This window comes from Rhincodon typus, unplaced genomic scaffold, assembly GCF_021869965.1.
Source record: "Rhincodon typus isolate 14 unplaced genomic scaffold, sRhiTyp1.1 hic_rhity00002541, whole genome shotgun sequence".
Taxonomy (NCBI): domain Eukaryota; kingdom Metazoa; phylum Chordata; class Chondrichthyes; order Orectolobiformes; family Rhincodontidae; genus Rhincodon; species Rhincodon typus.
In genome coordinates, this window is record NW_025968179.1 from 1 (window position 1) to 17,326 (window position 17,326).

Below are 17,326 nucleotides of genomic sequence, written 5' to 3' on the forward strand. Positions count from 1 at the left end.
GTCTGAAGGAGCAGCTAGCTCTGTTGCACAGCTCTTCAGAATTGATTCGTGAACTGAATTGTCTAGATTCCGGCATCTCGGATGGTCAAAACCTTAATAGAAGGCTAGGCAGGGCCATCCACCACAGTACCAAATGCTTGAAAATGCTCCAGCCTTTCTCTTACATACTGCAGAGTGATTACGCTATCATAGATGTTAGATTTTTTGTGTTTTACCCTGATTTGGTCATAAACTGCTGCAAATTAAACTTTTGATTTTAGCCAGTAACTCCCAAGATGGTAATATCTATAAAGCATCAGAAGGATATACCTCAATGGTATGAGTAATGTTTTCTCATCATTGACCATCAGTTATTTATTTGAATGTACGTTGTGTGTAAGATGATGAATGAGCTGCATTATCATGTTCATTTTCTGTTACAGCTGATGGCTATAAAAAACAAGAAGTGTGCAAGAATAGTTCTACTGTACTTTGATTCTAATTGAAGTTTTCACTAACAGGGTGTAAACTCCAGGAATCCAAGTCGTCCGCCTCCCAGTTCTGTAAACACAGGTGGAATTACTGAAATTATGGCTGAGGGTGGAGAGTTGGAATTTGTAAAAAGAATTATCCATGATAGCCTGCAGCTGAAAAAAAGACTAAGGCAAGTCATCCTTTTCAATTACTGTTTTACTGGGGAATTCCGACCCTTGTACATAAATTGTGTTAAGCATTTTTTATTTTATTCTTGCTGAACAACATTTTTGGCTACCCTTAATTTTCCTTGAGAAGGTGCTGGAAAGTTGTCGTCTTGATTGGCTGTGGTTTATGTGGTGTACTTAACTGCAGCTGGGTGGGATTTCCAAATTTTGACCCAATGATAATGAAGGAATGGCAATGTAGTTTCAAGTCAAGTGGTGTGTGACTTGGAAAACAGATGACGGTGTTCCCATGCATATGCTACCTTTGCTCTTCTGAGTGGTAGAGGTCCCAGGTTGAAAGCTGCTGTCAAGAGAACCTTTATGAGTTGCTGCAGTGCATCTTGCAAATGGTACATACTGCAGCCACTGAGCATTAATGGAAGAGGAAATGAATGTGTAAGGAGTGCCTATCTACTGCTTTGTCCTAGATGTTGTCAAGCATCTCGGGTGTCATTGGAGCTGCAGTCATCAAGGCAAGGGATAAACTGTCCTGACTTGAGCCTAGTAGAATGTGGACATACTTTCAAGTCAGGAAGTGGGTTGCTCACCTTCGTTTTCACAGCCTCTGATCTGCTCTTGCAGTCACCATGTTTATGTAGTTTGTCCACCTCACTTTCTAGTCAATGATATCTCTCAGGATATTGATAGTGGGGCATTCAGTGATGGTGATATTGTTGAATGCTTTTTCAAAATGGTTGTATTGTCTCTTGTTTGAGCTGGTCATTGCCTGTCACTTTTATAGCACAAATATTACTAGACACATGTCAGCCCAAGCTTGGATGTTGTTCATGTCTTGTTGCAAATGGACACAACTGCTTCAATCTTTTGTAAATTTGAAGCTATTATTATAATGGTTTTACCCATAAGCTCACAGACCAGTGTTGCTAACAATTGCGTTTGTTTTCATTTTCTTTTGTTAATCTGACTGCAGTGGAATTTTCTAAATCATTTTGTTCATGACTGTAAAGTTGACACCAGTCATTTATAAGGAAATAACTTCTTCCGTATTTCATTATTTAGTACCTTTCCCTTTTATCTTTTGATGAACGCTAATGAGAAGATTATGATCTGTGACACATGCTCCCTAAAATAAAATATTAAAATTGTAATACATCAAAAATAATTTTCCTCAATCACCTGATGTGCACTTGTTCAGCTTAGAAATCAATGCAAAATATTGTTCAGTTTCTTTATGATTGGACAATGGTTTTTTTTACCCTTGTGAAAGACTTAAATCTGCAAAATTCTGGCAATCTCTAATAAAACTGGGGACTGCAGAAAATGCACAATTCTAACAGAGGCTGTCATCTGAAAAGAGAACCTTTCCTCTCTATTTTCAAATGCTAATTGGATTGGTGTATATTGAAAGCATGATATGGTTTTATGTTATGTTTAATACTTTTCATATCTAGATGTGTCCTAAGTGACAGAAATTTGAAACAATCGTTAAAAGAAATTCAAAAACTTGCCTGATAATTGCTTTGGCTCCAATTGTTCAAGAATTTGGGTCAAATGAACTGTGTTTCATGCTCAAAAATTATGTCATGCTAATCCATCGTACAATAATCTAACTGCTCGTTAATCTATCACAGAATTGTTATGGAACAAGAGGCCATTCGGGCCATCATGCCTGCATTTACTCTCTCAATAATTTAATCAATCAATCTCCTATTTTTTCCCCAGTAAATCTGCACATTGTTTCTATTTAAATAATTTGCCACCTCCACATTCCAGGCAGTTCATTTCAGATCTGAACTACTTACTGTGTGAGAAGGGTTTTTTTCCTTGCCTCACATTTGCTTCTTCTACAAAAGAATTGAAAACAAGTGGAAATAGTTTCTCCTTATCTACTCTGTCCAGACCCTCTTGATTTTGAAAACTTCTATCAGATCTTCTTGTAGCCTTCTCCTGTCCAAGAAAAATCATTACAACTTCTCCAGCCTTTCCATGTGACTAAAGTGCCTCAATCCTTACTTCATCATCCTTTGTGTAGTGTGGCACCAAGAACTATACACAATGCTGTAGCTGAGGTCTAACCAGTGTCTAGTATAGATTCAGCATAACCTCACTGCTCTTGTACTCTGTGCTCCTATTATTGAAGTCATGAATATTGTATGCTTTATTAACACCCCTCTCCACCAGTCATGCCACGTTTAATGATTTATGGATATATATACACTCAGGTTGCTCTGCTCCTGCACAACCTTCAGAATAGTACCCTTTATTTTGTATGGATCACCATGTTGTTTGTACCCAAAATGTGTCACCTGACACTTTTCAGCATTGAATTTCCCATGTCATCTATCTTGTAAAATGGTAAAATAAAAAGCAATATATTGTGGATACTGGAAATCTGAAATTGAAAAAAAGCAATGCTGGAAATCTTTGGCAGGTCTGGCTGAATCTGGAGAGAAGCATGAAGTTAACGTTTTCAGTTGAATGCAACATTATGAAGAGAAGTCATTCATCTTGATGTTAATTCTGTTCTTGCTCCATAGATGCTGTTAGACCTGCTGAGTATTTTGTTTTTAATACAAAACGTTGTACTGATATAATGGCCACAAATTTGATTTTGCTGAAATACAAATGAGATGCACAGCGAGTTGATAATTTAAAACACAGGTGATTCCAATCTTTGCTCAAAACAATATCTTGCTTTGCATAATTAAGTACCCCTTAGACCAAACTGTGGTTCCTTAATATTTTGGCACCATACCATATTTGTGTTTAGAAATGTGTGATAGGACATAGGATTCAGCAGTTTGAATATTTATTCACCATTTGAGTTATTAAATATAGTGCATATTAAGTAATTCATTGAACACTCATCAGAAAGCTATCATAAAAAAATCAGTTGTTTTCATTTACCGTATAATGCTCGAGCAGTTTAACTCTTTTCAGTCAAAGTTTGTGGCTGTTCTTGAAGGCAATTTTAAATTTTAGAAACAATTTCAAAGGCCATACGAAGTAGCACTATTCTGAGAAATGCAAAGAGAATGTTGTATCAGAGCTGTCTCTAATCTTTAATAATATTTTGAGATCAACAGTAAAGCAACATAAGATCGTAAGAAATAGGAATAGGCTGTTGGCTCCTCGAGCCTTCTCCACCTTTCAACAAGGTCATGGCTGATTCAGCATTCCTCATCTCCACTGTCCTGCATTTTCCCCACAACCTTTGATTCCTCAACTGATCAAGAATTTATCTATCTCAGCCATAAATACACGTAAGGATCCTGATCCACAGCTCTGTGGCAAGGAGTGCCAAAGATTTCTCAGCCCTTCGAGAGAAGGGATTCCTCCTCATTTCAGTCTTATATTGGCACCCCTTTACTCTGAGACTATGAGCATGACTGGCTAAAGTTTGCAAATGAATGCATTGAAAGCAGTCAGTGGTGATGGAATTTTTTGATGATAGACTCCGTCATGCTTGCTTTGCTTTCTGCTCCAATCAAGGTCAGTGACACAAATCAGTTGTTAAGCTCTTTACTTGTCCCATTCATTTGTTACTGAGAATTTAGACCGCAAGTAAAAGTGATTTTTATCGTTGAACTCTACAGTTTGATTTTGTGTAGAATTCTGGTTGTCCTGCGTTGGAAGGATATTATTAAATTGGTGAGGGTTCAGAGAAGATTTACCAGGATATTGCTGGAACTGGAGGATTTGAGTTATAAGGAAAGGAATTGGGGAAAAAAGATTTTATCAGCAGATGTGTGGCTTCCACTCATTGATTCTTTCTGGAAAGCTGTAAATCTATATCTGATATGATCTTGTACTTGTTCACTTTATAATTTTTTTTCCATCCCTGATTCATTCATTGAAGGTTTTGACTGCTTTCTTAAATTAGTTTGGATGACGTACAGAAGGAATCACCCAAACAACCATTTGTAGAGTCATACAGCACGGAAAAAGACCCTTCAGTCCAATTCGTCCATGCTGACCAAGTTAAACTAGTCTCACATGCCTGTGTCTGGTCCAAATCCTTCTAAACTTTTCCTATCCATGCATATATCCAAATGTCTTTTAAATGCTATAACTGCACTCATATCTACCACTTCCTCTGGTGGCTCATTCCACATTCATGTGAAAAAGTTGCCTCTCAGGTCCTTTCCAAATCTTTCTCCTCTCACCTTAAAAATATGCCCCCTTGCTTTGAACCACCCCATTCTAGGGAAAAGACTTTTACTGTTCACCTTATCTACTCCCTTCATGATTTTATAGAACTACATTGTCCCCATTTATAAACCTACCTCTATTAGGTTGCCCTCAATTTCCTAAGCTCCAGTGGAAATAAAATCCCCAGTCTCTCCTTATAACTCAAACTCTCCAGTCTCAACAACATCCTGATAAAGCTTTTCTGAACCCTCTCCAATTTAATAATATCTTTAGTAATCTTTAGTATCTTTAATAATATCTAAATAATATATTTAGGGGCAGCACAGTGGCTCAGTGGTTAGCACTGCAGCCTCACAGCGCCAGGAACCCTTGTTCGATTCCAGCCTCGGGTGACTGTCTGTGCGGAGTTTGCACATTCTCCCTGTGTCTGCGTGGGTTTCTTCCGGGTGCTCCGGTTACCTCCCACAGTCCAAAGATGTGCAGGCTAGGTGGATTGGCCATGCTAAATTGCCCATAGTGTTCAGGGGTATGTGGGTTAAAGGGGGATGGGTCTGGGTGGGATGGTCCAAGGGTCGGTGTGGACTTGTTGGGCCGAAGGGCCTGTTTCCACACTGTAGGGATTCTGTGATTCTTCTGTGATTCCTATAGCAGGGCAACCAGAACTGTACACAGTACTCCAAAAGTGCCCTCACCAACATCTTACAAAGTTGCTGGAAAGCTCAGCAGGTGTGGCAGCATCTGTGAAGGAAAAAATAGTTAACATATTGGGTCCGGTGACCCATCCCCAGAACTAAGGGTCACCAGACCCAAAACATTAATATTTTTTTCCTTCAAAGATGCTGCCAGACCTGGTGAGCTTTCCAGCAACTTTGTTTTTTGTTCCTGATTTACAGCATCCGCAGTTCTTTTGGTTTTTACTCACCAACATCTTGTATAACTGCAACATGGTGTCCCAGCTCCTGTACTCAATGGTCTGAGCAATGAAGGCAAGCTTGCTAAACGCTTCTTAACCACCCTGTCTACTGTGAGGCACACTTCAAAGAACTATATACCTGAACCCCTAGGGGTCTCTGTTCGACAACACTGTCCAGGGCCCGACCATTAATTGTGTGAGTTCTGCCCTTATTCGTTATTACTAAAATGCAATACCTCACATTTATCCAAATTAAACTCCGTCTGCCACTCCTCAGCCCATCAGCCCAATTGATCAAGATCCCTTTGTAACCTTAGAGAACCATCTTTACTGACGATACCACCAATTTTGATGTCATCTGCAAACTTACTAATCATGCTTGCTAAATTCTCACCCAAGTCGTTTATATAAATGACAAACAATAGTGGACCCTGCACCAATCCCTGTGGAGCATCACTGGTCACAGGCCTCCAGTCTGATAAACAACTCTCCTCCACCACCCTCTCATCCCATGTAAGTTTATACCAAGTGTTAGCAGCTATTCAATCCTTGCTTTATCAAGAAAAGGTTTTGAGATCTGGATGTAAGAACTGTAACCAGTGTTCCATTCCCAACACAAAAGTAACTGAAGTATTTTAATTGCACAGAACAAATATTATCTGCATTCTGCATCGGCATGGCTCAGTACACACTGGATAACCTCACTGAGCCATCAAGTTTATATGAAGCCAATTAATATCCGAAGCATAGGAAGAAAACAGGACCATGTGGAGAACAGTGGATTGTAGCATGTTTTTGAGTTGCTTTGCAAAATGCCCCAGGGATGATTGGCCAATTGAGCTATAAGCTTCTATTGCTCTATGTTAAGCGTTACTTGTATGACATTTAGGATTCATGAAACAATACTGATAACATGTAAAACTAAAAATTAATTTTTGATTTAAATTAATTCTTTATAAATGTAAGTGAGTTCACTGTTACTTCACGCTCACTGGTTGCGACATGCGTTCACATGCAGTTGTACATTTATTGAATCTTCCATTGTACTCTGCACACTTTGAATTCCATGATGTGGAGATGTGGGTGTTGGACTGGGGTGGACAAGATCAAAAATCACACAACACCGGGTTATAGTCCAACAGGTTTATTTGAAAATGCAAGCTTTCAGAGCTCAGCTCCTTCCTCCGGCATAGTATGAGAGAGAGGGTTTAAGACACAGAATTTATAAGCAGAAAGGTAACAACCCTAAAACTGACCATCTCTTGTTGAATCATTAATCAGTTATGAAAGAGACTAATGATTATAATGCAAAATCCCAATTTATGTCAAGTCATTGTCCCAAGACAATTAAAGGTTTTAGCAATGTGTACATGAGGTGACATCTCCAGTCAGACATGCATTTTAGGTGTGAGGTCTTGCTTAGGACCTGTCTATGTTTTAAACTGGGGTCAGACTTTTTTTCAGCAAAACAGAATGTATCTGCAACTACACAAACATCTTGGGTGAAATAACGTGTGTGTGTGTACGCGTGCGCGCGTATATAGTATGGTGGGGTCACCTGTAGTGCAACATGAACCTAGGATCACGATTGAGGCCATCCTCATGGGTATGGAACTTGGTTATCAGCCTCTTCTCAGTGATTTTGCGTTGTTATGTATCTCGAAGTCCACCTTGGAGGACACTTACCTGAAGATCGGACGTTGACTGTCCTTGACCCCTGAAGTGTTCCCTCACTGGGAGGGAACATCCCTGTCTGGTGAAAATTGCACGGTGTCCATTCATCCATTGTCATAGTGTCTGCGTGGAATCACATGAGTGACTCAGCCAATGTTGTCTATATCATCCGATGCAAGCAAGGATGCCTTGAGGCAAGGTATACTGGTGAGACCATGTGACAGTACAACAACAGATGAATCGCACTACAGGTGACCCCACCACACTATGTACTCCTTCCCTCAAGTACACACAAGTACGCACACACACACTTGTGCACTTAGACAGACCCTGTCTCTCTCATACACACACATATACTATCTCACACATACAGTTCCTCACACTCTTACTCTCTCAAGCACACACGCATGCACACTGTCTCTTTTTCTCTCTCTCTTTCTCTCAAACACTCGCACATACACAGACACACACATGAATTATTTCATCCAAGATAATTGTGTAGTTGCAGATACATTCTGTTCTGCTGAAAAAAGATCCTGACCCCGGTTTAAAACATAGACAGATTCTAAGCAAGATCTCACACTAAAATGCATTGTCTGACCTGAGATGTCCCCTCTTGTATACATTGATAAAACCTTTAATTATCTCGGGACAATGACTTGAGAAGAATCTGGATTTTGCATTATAATTCATAGTGTCCTTCCTAACTGATTAAAAGTCCAACAAGAGGCCAGCCAAGTTTAGGGTGTTACCTTTCTGCTTATAAATTCTGTGTCTTATACCCTCTCTCACACACCATGCCTGAGGAAGGAGTTGAGTTACGAAAGCTTGCATTTTCAAATAAATCTGTTGGACTATAACCTGGTGTCGTATGATTTTGACCTTTTCACTTTGAATTCATTTGAACGCAAGGTTGTCCTCGAGACTTAGAAAGGAAAATTAAGGATAAAATACTCAAATGCCTCAAGCTACATCGTTTTCACTTCTTCTAACCCTGGCGAATCCAGCAGACTACATGTATGTAGGTTTTGCTGCCTGTCAACTTGAATTTGAAACGTTGAAATTAGTTGACTCCGCTGCTGGGATTTTTCAGAAAATAAAATCAGGTTGTCTTAAACTGTCTGGTAGCATCATCTGTCTTGAGAGTGCGTATTTCACGTAATGAGTAAATTGGAAAGTTAAAAATATTGAACTAATGTCATTTCTGGTAATGGCTGATTGCAGGCATCATGCTTTGTCAGGATATTTGTCATCTGAAAGCAAAACCTTTCTTCCTGTCTTTCTATTCTTGATATTTAGCCTTTCCTCCTGCACTTTCATTGTTTTCTTTGATTTCGATATTTATTTTACTTTCATGTTCCCTTTCCCTTTATTTTGTAGTTACATGTCTTTGTTTCTGTGTACATTTTTGTAATGCTTTTCTAACATCTCCACATTATAATCAGAGATTGTTTCATAAATGCAAATAGGCCATAGAACATTCTAGATGCAAAAAATGCAAATGAGAATATAATCTGAATGAGGAAGTGCTGTAATGTGAAGGTGTACAGTGGTTAATGAATAAAGAAATTTTGAGATCTAAGTGCATAAATCATTTAAGGTACTTCCTAATCAGCCTGTTTAGAAATGTTATGATGCACTGGTCTGAGGTAGGGACACTACCACTGTGCCACGAGGGCCCCCAAAAGTCTTTTTAACAATCTCTTCAGAGTTGCTATCACATACTTCTGGTACAGGTGAAACTTGAACCCAGGCCTCCTGATTCAGGGATAGAGACTCTACCATGGCACTAGAAGTGGTAGTGTCCCTTAAACTAAAGCAGGAATCACTAGTATGGTACTAGAGTTCAGGGGTTCCATTCTGGTCAGTCCATTTTAGGAAGATTATATCAGCCGTGGAATTAATCCAGGAATGGTTCGTACAGGAAGTTACCTGTGTTGCAGAACTGAGCTATGAGAAGTTATATTCCTTGGAAATTAAGTTGTTATGGTGTCATCAAGGTGACAAGTTTGAAGAATTAAGGAAAAATAAAATTTTGTCCGCTAAGGGAAACCAGAATAAAAGTACAGTGCAGAGGAGGAAAATCACAATAATGTAGTTCTGAGGAAGGGTCACCAGACCCGAAACATTAACTCTGATTTATTTTTCACAGACCAGCTGAGCTTTTCCAGCATCTTCTGTTTTTGTTCAGTATGAAAAATGCATGTACTGTTCATATGGAACTCCATTTTGAGGTGTAAAAGACAAATTGGACCAGTATGTGTCACTCACAAGTTTACTAGTTTGATGTTCTGGGAATAGAACTAAGAAAAAAACTTGTATTTATACAAATATTGCAATGCAGAACAAATTGCCCAAGAATGCAATTGAGGCAAAGTTAATTTCTGATAGACAGATCCTTGGGGAATGTGGATATTAAGCATTATGGATATAAGATGGAGAGTTCAAATAAAAGCATTACCATGGTTAATCTTGCAATATGAAGCTTTTTAGTCTGTATTAATGCATAATAGCTGCTATAGTATTTCAGACACGTTTTCAAATTTCTGCATAATTTTGGTTACAGACTTAGGAATAAGGAGGAGGCCATTCAGTCCTTTGAGCCTGCTCTGCCATTTATAAGATTATGTCTGATCTGATTGCAAACTCAAATCCACACTAACCTTTCAACCTTTTTCACTTACCAAGAATATGTCTACCTCTGCCTTAAAATATTTTATTTCCACCTGCCTTTCAGGAATAGAGTTCCAAAGACTCAGGATCCTGCAAGAGAAAAATAATTCACTTAATCTACATTTTAACAGTGACCCCTATTTCTTGATTCTCCCATAAAAAGAAATGACCTCACCACGTTACCCTGTAAAGACCCCTCAGGATTTGGTGTGTTTCAATCAGTTTGCTCCCCTAAAATCTAGCAGAGGTGTACCATAAAGACAGAACTGCAGTCTACCTATAATTTTACAATTTATAATTAATATTCTCTGACAAACCAATTGTTAATGCTAAAATATCAATGCATTATTTAGTTTGCTTAACTCATTATTCATTCAAATTTTAGAGCAAAATAAAATTTTCTGTTAACACTGCAGACAGTACCAACAAATTTAACATCCTATACTGAGAAAGGTATTCTGAGAATTATGTTAAATCAAATTACTTGAAATGATTGAGCAAACACAGTGAGAGAGTCATCAACAACTCTCATAACTGGCAAGAAGAACTTGAAATCATTTTCATTTGGTAAACAGTTTGTGAATTTCTAACTGAAATAACTCCACAAAGGCTGGCATTCTGTCGCCACGTCACCCTTTATTTACATGTGCATAGTACCAGACACTGACTCAGCTAATTCAGTGCCAGCTCCTAGAATGAACAGAACCCCCAACACTTCTGTTAATATCTGTCAACCAGGACTCTCTGATTGGGGCTGTTAACCTGATCCAATCAAGGAACTCATTCTATGACATCTGCCTGGCTAAGCCTCATTCCAATCACTGCATTAACTATTCCATAATGGATCATTAAAAAGCCCTTTATTGGATGTGGAGAGTAAGAAATGGGAAGAAGTTATAAACGTTAATCAAGCTTTTGGTTAGAACAGTGGAGTCACAAAGACATTCTGGACAAGCAAAACAGCTAACAAATCATTGCCATCAATAAATAAAGGAAGGGCGGACTAGACATTAATCCTGTTGAAGATGATGTGAGCATGTAACTGGAACTGTTCACTTAGCTAGGTGAGAGCTCTTGAAGGTGTTTAACAATGAGAATTAGATCTTGAAGTTGGTAAAGTTGGAAACAGACCTCGTGAATCATGATATGCACAGTGTTTTTGAGGCTGAGAGATTTTTTTGTGGCAAGGAGAGTTCAGGTGTGATGTGGCAAGTATGGTGACTGTCTTGACAACATGGACAGCAATGAATAGTATAATTGTATAAAACATTTTAGAAAGAGTAATTCATTTGAGCAGTGTTATGTTGCCAGATAGAAATGCATTTCCACACTAGATTAGGATCTTCTTACTGTAGTGAATTTCTAATTTAAGCAATTTGGCTAATTTAACTGGTATGCAAAATAACAGATATAAGTTCGCTTTGTGAAGTGGGTATTTCATTATTACAGTTATTCAGCTTTATTAGTAATTGACTATTTTTATTGAAGTGGCCTGGTTTATTGTACCTTAAAGGACATGCATCCCGACAACAATCTGTACAACTTTATTATCATTTGATGAACATTGCTCACAACGTGCTTTACTTGTGGAAGGGAAAAAAGAAGCAAGAATAACGGAACTGATGCTTAACCTTAGTGCTCAAATAGGTATCAACAAAAGGTTGGTTGTAGATGAGAATTGTTTCTGTAAAAAAAAAATCTGTACAGCAAAGTGGAGCAGCACTAGCATTTTGGGAGTAAATTTTATTGGGTAGAACCAAGGCAGTTAAAGGCACAACTGGTGGACTGAAGGAAGGAAGAAGCACAGAAAACCAGAGAACGATGACTCATAGTATTATGTAATGATACAAGGCCTGAAGGAGGTCGCAGACTGCCAAAAGGTCATGGAAGAAGTTGTAGATAAAAACTTTAAAGGCAGTTATATAAATAGCACACATTGGAAATACACAAAAGTAAACTTTCAGCAACAGAAGAATACAAGCTTATCCAAAAAAAATTTTGCTCAGAGGAACTTATGCATTTACGTCACTACTTGTGGGGATTGCAGCAGACCTTTTTCTCTTTACTTTTTCATAGGAATGTGGGCATCACTATCAAGGCCTGCATTTGATCCCCAGCCTAATTGCCCTTTATCTGAGTGGCTATTTCAGAAAGTAATTAAGAGTTAGCCACATACCATGTTCCCTGAAGGATGTCGGTGAGCCAGATGGGATTTTACCAAAATTGACTATGGTTTCATAGTCACCATGACCAAGCCTGAATTTTAATTGCAGATTTTATTAATCAGATTGAAATTTGACTACTTGCCAAAGTGGAATTTGAATCCATGGCCCAAAGCATTAGCTTGGATCTCTGGCTTTATCCTGTGACATTATCCCTAAACAACTGAGCAGTCAGTGATGAAGTTTGCAGGTAAGACCTGAGATCTTCACTTGACATGAATAAGAGATGAACATGACGTGAGGAGAGATGGAGTGTCAATGTTTTGGATTTTTGAACTGGTGAACTGCAACAGTAAAAATAAATACGAGTTGTAACTGAAATGCAGTTTTCTGTGGAATCACCGTTCCACAATTCAGTTTCTTATTGTTAGAAATCTGTTGAGACACTTCTGGACTTCATTGTTATGGTACCATTTTGGTTTTCAAGAATGTTAGTATGTACAATATTATGACAGAGGATGGTGGGATGGCACTGTCTCCAGACCTAAAACTCCATGGTTTTCATTACAAACTTAAATGTTTTACCCAGTTATTGATGTGTTCAATTATATAGTTTTACAATATTACGGTTCTTGCAAAAATTTGTAGCTCAGATTGTGGATGAGGTTGTTGACTTGCTCGCTGAGCTGGCTGGTTATAGTTCAGATGTTTCGTCACCATGCTAGGTAACATCATCAGTGCAGCCTCCGATGAAGCGATGTTATTCTACTCTATTTATATGATCCGGTCTGTTGACGTGTTTTGTGTCAGTTCCAGTTATTTTTTGCAAGGGTTTGTATATGGGGTCTAATTCCACATGTTTATTGATTGCATTATGGGTGGAGGACCAGGCCTCTAGGAATTCCCGTGTGTGTTCTTGGTTGGCTTGAGTTAGGATGCTCATATCGTCCCAGTTCAGTTTATGTATTTGGAAAGGCCAGGACTGATTAAGCGTAGTCAACGTGCCTTAGTGCATGGGCAATCATGTCTCATGAACTTGATTGAGTTACTTGAAGAAGTAACAAAGAGAATTGATGAGGACAGAGCGGTGGGCATGATCTATATGCACTTCAGTAAGACATTCGACAAGGTTCCCCATGGTAGACTGGTAAGCATGGTTAGATCACACAGAATAGAGGGAGAACTAGCTATTTGGATACATAACTGGCTCAAAGGTAGAAGACAGAAGGTGGTGGTCGAGGGTTGCTTTTTAGACTGGAGGGCTGTGACCAGAAGTGTGCCGTGAGGATCAGTGTTGGGTCCACTGCTTTTCGTCATTTATATAAATGACTTGGATGTGAACATAGGAGGTATGGTTAGTAATTTGCAGATGACACCAAAATTGGAGGTGCAGTGGACAGTGAAGAAAGTTACCTTGGAGTGCAATGGAATCGTGATCAGATGGGCCAATGGGCCAAGGAGTGGCAGTTGGAGTTTAATTTAGATAAATGTGAGGTGCTGTATTTTGGAAAGGCAAATCAGGGCAGGACTTATACACTTACTGGTAAGGTCCTGGGGAGAGTTGCTGAACAAAGAGACCTTGGAGTGCAGGTTCATAGTTCCTTGAAATTGGAGTCGCAGGTAGATAGGATAGTGAAGAAGGTGTTTGGTATGCTTGCCGTTATTGGTCAGTGCATTGAGTATAGGAGTTGGAAGGTCATGTTGCAGCTGTACAGGGCATTGATTAGGCCACTATTAGAACACTGCATGCAATTCTGGCCATAGGAAGGATGTTGTGAAACTTGAAAGGGTTCAGAAAAGATTTATGAGGATGTTGCCAGAGTTGGAGGGTTTGATCTATGGAGAGAGGCTGAATAGACTGGAACTATATTCCCTGGAGCGTCGGAGGCTGAGGTGTGACCATATAGAGGTTTATAAAATCATGAGGGGCATGGATAGGGTGAATAGACAAGGTCTTTTCCCTGGGGTAGAGGAGTCCAAAACTTGGTTTAAAGTGAGTGGGGGAAAGATTTAAAAAGGACCTAAGGGGCAACATTTTCACACAGGGTAGTGCGTGTATGGAATGGGCTACTAGACGAAGTGGTAGAGGTTGGTACAATTACACCATTTAAAAGGCATCTGAATGAGTATATGAATAGGAAGGGTTTCAAGGGATATGGGCCAAATGAAGGCAAAAGGGACTAGATTTATTTAGGATATCTGGTCGGCATGGACAATTTGGACCAAAGGATCTGTTTCTATGCTGTATATCTCTATGACTTCAAATGAGCCACTGACTATGGTCCCATAAAGATGATTCCTCAGATAAAAAGTACCTTTATAACAACAAGCATTGACTCTTCTGAAGTATTAGCAGTAGTCTGCGAAACTGCAGAAATGTTCTAAATGAAATTTCCTGCTTGGAGCTGATGGTGATTTTGTGTTATTAGAACAAAATCAACTGTAAGATAGGTTTCTTTGTTTAAATCCTAATTGTTCAGTCAGTTTTATTTAGAAATGTGCAAAGCTCAGAAACAGTAATATTTCGTAACTGCATTTTAAAAATGTTTTGATCTTCTGAGAAAGATTGCAAGGGTCACAACATATGAGTGTACTCTGATCCTGATGTTTTTCAGCCCAAATTTGGGGACAGAACCAATTTTTGTTATACCTTGGGCTGTAGGGTGGGTGAGGTTGATATGAATTCAATGTTATTGCGTGTTATTTAATATTTTAGGATCATACGGAGAGGAATGTTTCTTCTGTATGATGCTATCACGGCAAATATATGCCACAAATTAAACTTGACCATTATAAGTCCATCAGAGTTTTGCTGATGTGAATAGGTATGATTTTATGATTTGATTGGTGAACCTGACAACAATATAATGGTGTTATCTTTAAAAAAAATTCAAAACACTCTGTATGAAAGTTGTTTCTACTATAAGTTCCTGTGCACATATTTTAACGGAATCCACTTGTTCCTTCCCTTCAGAAGTGATGCCCCATTGCCTTTATTGTTAAAGGTATTCTATAATTAAAACATGACAAGCTTATGTCAGTAGTTTCCATTCAAAAGAGTGAATGAAGGTAAAAAAACACACATATATAGTTTTCAATGGATTGAGGACATGTAAATAACAATCACTATTATCAGTGTACAAAAATAGAAGAAGGTTTATAAATAGAATTATTAAGTTCACCCATGATGACTTGATTCTCTTTTCGTTTATGTGCACAAATTTTGGGGTGTGGAACAACTTTTGCTGCATAGCCAGATAATATGTGTATGGTACAGGAATATTGGGAAGTTGTTAGAATTGACTGGCGTTTATATTTTCTGTTTTATTTACAGTTTACTCGCTGTTCTACAAACTGGTACACCTTGAGTAATGTTGACTAGCTAAACTGATTTCTTTATTTCTAGGTGGTACAGCTGCATGTTGGGAAAGAAATGTAGCTTGGCTCCTTTAAAAGAAGAACTTCGACACCAACAGGTAAGAGTTGAGATTTGCAGCGGAAGAAAAAGAAAACAAGAAATCGGGCTATACTTTCTAAAAGAATACCACTTGCCATTCTGTCCAGTAATTTGAATTATATTTTTAAAATGTCTGTGGCATTGGAAAGTTTGGTAAATCTAGAACACAAATTTTGATATTTAGGATGATTTGAGCATTTTAAGCATTTGTTAGGTTATCATTCATGATGTGTTGTGGAGTTCTGAATTCCTAAAACAGTTTGCTTAAATGGACAAAGCTTGCATGACCAAGTTGTATTTGGTTTGAGCAGGATGGAGTTGACCGCTCATTGACAGCTTTTATTGAGGTCTTATTACTAGCACACTGACTGTTACGTTTCCCCCACATGATAAACTTCATATATCATTTGGGTGATCAGAAGGAAGCACGGAGTGAAATCAAGACACTTTGCAAAATGGAAAGCCCATTAGCATCACTCTAACTGTTGTCAGTTTGTAGAAGAACCTGATTTCTCAATTAAATCAGGGTTAGATAGAGGATAAATCATTTTTAAAAAGGAACAATTTTTTAAAAAGTAGCATTTCTATTGTTTTAAAAGATAGCCATCCTTTTTTTAGCCTTTCTACAGAAATATAAACAAAATTACTAATTTTTAAACCAGGATTTAATTGTGAATAATTTGAATTGACAAATTGATGACGTTGTTTCCTTTGAATTATATGCTCCTTTTTATGCAGGTGAATGTAATTCTTTAAAAAAAACTAAATGTTGATTATCTTGAACTAAATAACACATTACTTTGGAAATAGTTTGCATTTTCTTACTACATCTGTCATTGATTGACATAACAAAAATTGACAGCCCTAGGCTGAATGCATCAATTAATGTGCAATCAGTCAAGCTTTTGCTTTGTGTCTAAGCACCTGCTGTATGTCATCCAGGTCCCGAAAGTCACCCACACTGAATTCTGTCAAGGACGAACCATGAGGTGGGCTTTGGCATGGAGTTTTTATGAGGATGTAATTATGCCAGTAAGTATTGCTTTCAGAGAGACTTAATCAGCCCTTGCTCTTCAATTACAATTTAATATACAATGCAAGATGACAACTTAGATTAAAATATTTCAATGATCATACTTAATTTGTTTTGTGGAATTTAAATATGTACAGTGCAAAATAGAATATTGTATTACCATGCTCTTCTAAACTCCAGCTTTACTGAGGATGCTGACCTGTAAAATTAATGCATATTTAAACATTAAAATGTTTATACAATGTAATGACCATGTTGTGGCTGAACTTTGTGTGTACCAAATGAGTTCTGGACTGGTTATGGATTGAGATTATCCTGTCTGGTTTTCTGAATGTGTATTTGAGTTTAGTTTGGGATTGAGGTTATTCATTTTGTTCAGCCAAATGAATCCTAATGGAATTTGTGGTCAGAGACTGAATATTGTTCCATTATCGAATCCATCTAGATTACAATATCTAGGACTAAATGGATGTGAGATAATAATTATTCAGCATCAAAATTTATGTTTATAAAGGATTACAGAAATGTTTTTTAAGATGATTGTATAATTTCTCATCTAGATCTTTTAATGTAATCAACAGGGAAATTTTGCTTTCACACTTTATTTAAACTGTATATTTT

The 17,326-nt window shown here is 38.0% G+C and overlaps 1 protein-coding gene across 1 annotated transcript; it reads left to right on the forward strand.

Moving 5' to 3' along the window:
• Positions 1–504: 504 nt before the first annotated feature.
• Positions 505–16,952, forward strand: LOC109915373 (methyltransferase 16, N6-methyladenosin). Its single transcript, XM_048593239.1, has 3 exons — positions 505–643; positions 15,622–15,691; positions 16,615–16,952. The coding sequence occupies exons 1-3, from the start codon at positions 570–572 to the stop codon at positions 16,729–16,731; spliced, it is 261 nt and encodes an 86-aa protein (XP_048449196.1). The 5' UTR covers positions 505–569; the 3' UTR covers positions 16,732–16,952.
• Positions 16,953–17,326: the final 374 nt, after the last annotated feature.